Here is a 4802-nt window from a genome sequence, read left to right on the forward strand (position 1 = left end):
AGCTGAGCCATCCTGCCACCTGTTAGCTGTTGGCAGCTCAGCGGCAGCTCAGCTCAGGCCGTGAATCGAACTGGCGACTCTGTTGCTCAAGAGCTCGCACTCTTGAGCGAGCTCTTAACCAACTGAGCCACTCGCGACCATCCCTTTTGCCTTGAGACTGTACACTCCTAAATGACTGCATTTGACTTTATATTTACTCTCTTTAGACAACTTTGTAAGCCCCCCCATGTTACCCAGAGCTTCCAGAAGCCTTTCCTCATGATATCTCAAGTTGATTTTGAGAAATCCTGTTGGAAATCATGGTCATAAGTAGCTTAATGAGGATAAAGAGCCCTCTGAGGCTACCATATCTAGACTACTCTGGCTTGAAATATCTATTTATATCCTAGGTCCTAAAAAATTACGGCCAGAGTCCTTCTAACAGTAATTCACCCCCTTAGTAGTCCTGTTTTTCAAAATGTGTAATAACTTTAATATGTTGCCATTTATCAACTGGTGTTCAGAGTCTCCTAGGTCGGTGATTCTCAAATAGTGTAATTATGATGAGGTGGATTGTTTTAAAAAATACAAATTTCTAAGCCCTACCACTCCTGCAAGGAACTGTATATTTTAGTTCACACTTTGAGAAACCCTTTAGGAGACTTCTATTAAATGGAAAAAATGTTGGTTAAAAAATGTGATTTTGTTTTCTATTTTCTGGAAGATACTTAATGTTCCCTTTCTGTCTTGTCATTAGGTGTGAAGATATGTGATGTGTATAATGCCGTCATGGACGTGGTTAAAAAACAAAAGCCAGAGCTACTGAACAAAATTACCAAAAACCTAGGGTAAGATGTTATGGATGTACATTGTCACTCGGAGGTGAATTTTCATGACTGGCGTTTGTTAGGCAAAATATTTCTAGGTTAATCCAACCAACCTTTGTGGACTTGTAAACTTAACTGTGTACCAAACACATAATGTTGTCAGACAGTATGAGAAAGATTGAAGTTCCGCCTCTAGGAATGGGGTGGAGATTTTTCTAGACCAATATAGTAGGTGCCAATAGGTATTCAGGCTTAAATTACAAATGTTAGGAAACATCACATACTGTATTTCCTCTCTTAGTGCACCTCAGCTCACGTTTGCAAATTAAGTACTCTGATATGTTCTGTTGTTTAAAAACAATTTCATTTACATTTTTATTTAATCCAGTGTTTCTCAAATGTATTTGAAATTGAACACCTAGAAACACCTAATAACATTTTCCAGAATCAGAGACATTTTGGGAAACAAGCTCCAGGCAGCCTCCTTAGACAGAAGCTAGTCTGTTATGCAGTTACTGGACTGCTCTGATGGACAAGAGGAAACAAACTGACCTAATACCAAGTCTTGGCCCAGGTGACTTAATGCAGCTAGTTATCAAAATCCCACTAAAAATTGTCTCTCATAATCCAATTATTACTTAGTCTTTGCTAAGATTGTAGGAAAACTCCTAACTTGATTTCATGGTAGAAGATTAAAATTTAAATGTGGGTGAATAAACTAGAATAAAGAATGCTTGATATAATAAATGTTACATGAGGTACTTAATTAGGATATTATTTTCAACATATTAATAGCACAAAAACTATCCTCTAATCCTCTTTGTTAACTGACTTAGCAGCAGCAGCAGCAAATCACTCAAAATGTTTGCCTGTCTTATCTTGAAAAATTGGAATAGAATATATTGTACTTGAGGGGCCAGTCCAGTGGCTCAGTTGGTTAAGAGTTAGCTTAAGAGCACGAGCTCTGAGCAACAGGGCAGCCAGTTTGATTCCCACATGGGCCAGTGACACTGTGCCCTAGCTGAACTGCCGCTGAGCTGCCAACAGGTAGCAAGATGGCTCAGCTGGTGAGAGCACATGCTCCTAACAACAAGACTGCCTGTTCGATGGTGGGCTATGCCCGCCCACAACTAAGACTGAACTCAGCACCTTGAGCTGAGCTGCCACCCGGATGGCTCAGTGGATAGAGCATGGGCTCTTAACAACAAGGCTGCTGGTTCGACTCCCGCATCGGATGGTGGCTATGCCCACCGCAACTAAGACTGAACACAGCACCTTGAACTTAGAGGCCATGAGCTGCTGACGGCAGTCAGATGGCAACTGGTGCCCTCCACAACGAAGCTTGAAGAACAACAACTTGGCTGGTCCCCCTCCCCATTTCTCCAACACTGTCCCCCTCCCCCAATTTCCCAATTAATTAATTATAGAGAGAGAATATATTTTACTTAACTGCAAGACCTTTAGCCTGTTGCTGAAGTTTTTCTTCATTTCTTTTCTAGGTTTGGAATGGGAATTGAATTCCGTGAAGGCTCTTTAGTAATTAATAGTAAAAATCAATACAAACTGAAGAAAGGTGAGTTTTACATGCATGCAATAGGAAAATATTTTTTTGAATAATTTCCTTTAGCTTCATCTCTCTCTCCTGTGTAAAATCTATATTACTCCATCCTTTCACAATCATTGACCAATTCCTGTCTTGCTATTTTAGGGATGGTTTTCAGCATCAATTTGGGATTCTCAGATCTGATGAACAAGGAAGGGAAGAAACCAGAAGAGAAAACCTATGCCCTATTCATTGGTGACACAGTGCTTGTGGATGAGGTGTGTATTGCTTCTCAAACTTTTGAGTGCTGATGAACTGACTTTTGAGGCTCATTTTGTACTCTGTGATTTTTTTCTTAAAAGTCTTTGTTAAATGCTAGCCAAGGGGACAAATCCATGTGATAGTGAGACCTAATACAGCTAGAAATAGATAGTGTAGTCCAAGTACAGGGAATGCTTGAAACCAAACTGTTTATCATGTTCTTGCTTGAATCTTGATAAAATCAGGAACTGATTTTAATCATGGAGCTGATTTTTTTTTAATAACGGCTTTATTGAGTTTTAATTTACATACCATGCAACTCTCCCATTTAAAGTGCACAGTTTAATGATTTTTAGTATATTCACAGTTGTGCAGTCATCTCCACAGTCTAATTTTAGAACACTTTCATCACCTCAAAAAGAAACGCTATAGCCATTAGAAGTCATTTCCCATTTTCCCCCCAAGTGCCCTAGGCCTAGATAATGACTAAACTACTTTCTGTCTAAGGATTTGCCTGTTCTGTACATTTGTGGTATTTTGTGACTGGTTTCTTTCACTTAGAGGAACTGACTCTTGATAGCAAATATTTGAGTGTTTTTATTATAAGCTAAGCACATTTTATGCATTAATTTATTGAATCCTTACCAATAACCCTATTAAACAGATACTCTTATCCTCATATACAGAAAAAGAAACTGAGGCACAGAAAACTTTAAGTAACTGGCCAAATGTTACACAACTAGACAGTGATTGAGCTAGGTTTCAAATCAAGCCTGTATTCTTTGTTTGTTTGTTTGTTTGTTTGTTTGTTTTAAAGATTTTTATGGGGGAATTGGAGGATGGAAACAGCTGGGAAATTGGGGGAAGGGGAACAGACAAGTTGCTGTCCTTTTGTTCTTCAGTCTAGTTGTGGAGGACGTTGCTTCACTGGCCCAAGTTGGCACCATNGTTCAGCATCTTAGCTGTGGAGGGCAGTGTCACTGGCCCTCATATGTGGGATCCGAACCGGGGCCCTCTGGCGTCCCAAGCCAGTTCTTAACCATTACGCCACTTGGCTGGTCCTCTCAATTCTTTTCTTCCATTGACCTTTGTGTCTGTTTTTATGACAACACTATGCTTTTTTTCATTACTGTAGTTTTGTAATGTAGTTTGAAATCAGGGAGCATAACGCCTCCAGCTTTGTTCATTTTTTTCAGCATTGCTTTGGCTGTTTAGGGTCTTTTGTGATTCCATACAAATTTTACAGTTGTTCTATTTCTGTGTAAAATGCCATTGGAATTTTTATAGGGATTGCGTTGAATTTGTAGATTCTCTGGGTTAGTAGAGACATTTTTTCCAATCCATGACCATGGAATATCTTCCCATTTATTTGAGTCTTCAGTTTCTTCATCGGTGTCTTACAGTTTTCAGTGTATAAATTTTTCACACCCTTGGTTAAATTTATTCCTGGACATTTTATTCTTTTAATGCAATTGTAAATAGGATTGTTTTCTTAAATCATGATAGGTCATTACTAAAGTGTAGAAACTCAACAGATTTCTGTATATTGATTTTGTATCCTGAAACTTGACTGAATGTATTAGTTCTAATGTTTTTTGGACTTTATATATATAGTATGTCATCTATAAATAGTGACAGTTTTGTGTCTTCCTTTTCAGTTTGGATGCCATGTATTTCTTTTCCTTGCCTAATTGCTTTGGCTAGGACTTCTAATACTATGTTGAATAAAAATAGGGAGAGAGGGTATCCTTGTCTTGTTTTCTGATCTTAGAGGAAAATATTTCAGCTTTTCACTGTTAAGTATGTTAAGTGTAGGCTTGTCATATATGGCCTTTATAATGTTGAGGTACATTTCCCTCTATACCTACTTTCTTGAGAGTTTTTTATAAATGGATGTTGAATTTTGTTAAATACTTTTTCTGCATCTATTGAGAAGATTATATAATTTTTATCCTTCATTCTGTTAGTGTGGTGCATCACATTGCTTGAATCGTGAGTGTTGAATCATCCTTGCATCCCTGGAATAAACCCCACTTGATCATGATGTATGATCCTTTTAATGTATTTTTTAGTTTGAAAGAACTTTAGAAAAGTTCTGAGACCTAGTATCTCTAACAGGAATAATTTTAGTGTAAGAGCAAAACTAATAGCAGCTCTGCTAAGCAAGCGACCACCTTTTTTTTTTTTTTTTT

The 4802-nt window shown here is 38.0% G+C and overlaps 2 protein-coding genes across 2 annotated transcripts in view; one reads left to right on the forward strand and one right to left on the reverse strand.

Annotated features, from left to right (window-relative positions):
- SUPT16H (SPT16 homolog, facilitates chromatin remodeling subunit) overlaps positions 1-4802 on the forward strand; it is a 43571-nt gene that overhangs the window by 21845 nt on the left and 16924 nt on the right. The window contains exons 8-10 of the mRNA XM_019628741.1: positions 737-827; positions 2306-2379; positions 2515-2627. Coding sequence (XP_019484286.1) covers positions 737-827; positions 2306-2379; positions 2515-2627 — 278 coding nt within the window. The remainder of the gene's footprint in view (positions 1-736; positions 828-2305; positions 2380-2514; positions 2628-4802) is intronic.
- Positions 1-4802, reverse strand: part of RPGRIP1 (RPGR interacting protein 1) — a 104188-nt gene that overhangs the window by 18146 nt on the left and 81240 nt on the right. The window lies entirely within an intron of this gene.

Source organism: Hipposideros armiger, unplaced genomic scaffold (genome assembly GCF_001890085.2).
Source record: "Hipposideros armiger isolate ML-2016 unplaced genomic scaffold, ASM189008v1 scaffold_807, whole genome shotgun sequence".
In the NCBI taxonomy this organism is placed as follows: Eukaryota; Metazoa; Chordata; class Mammalia; order Chiroptera; family Hipposideridae; genus Hipposideros; species Hipposideros armiger.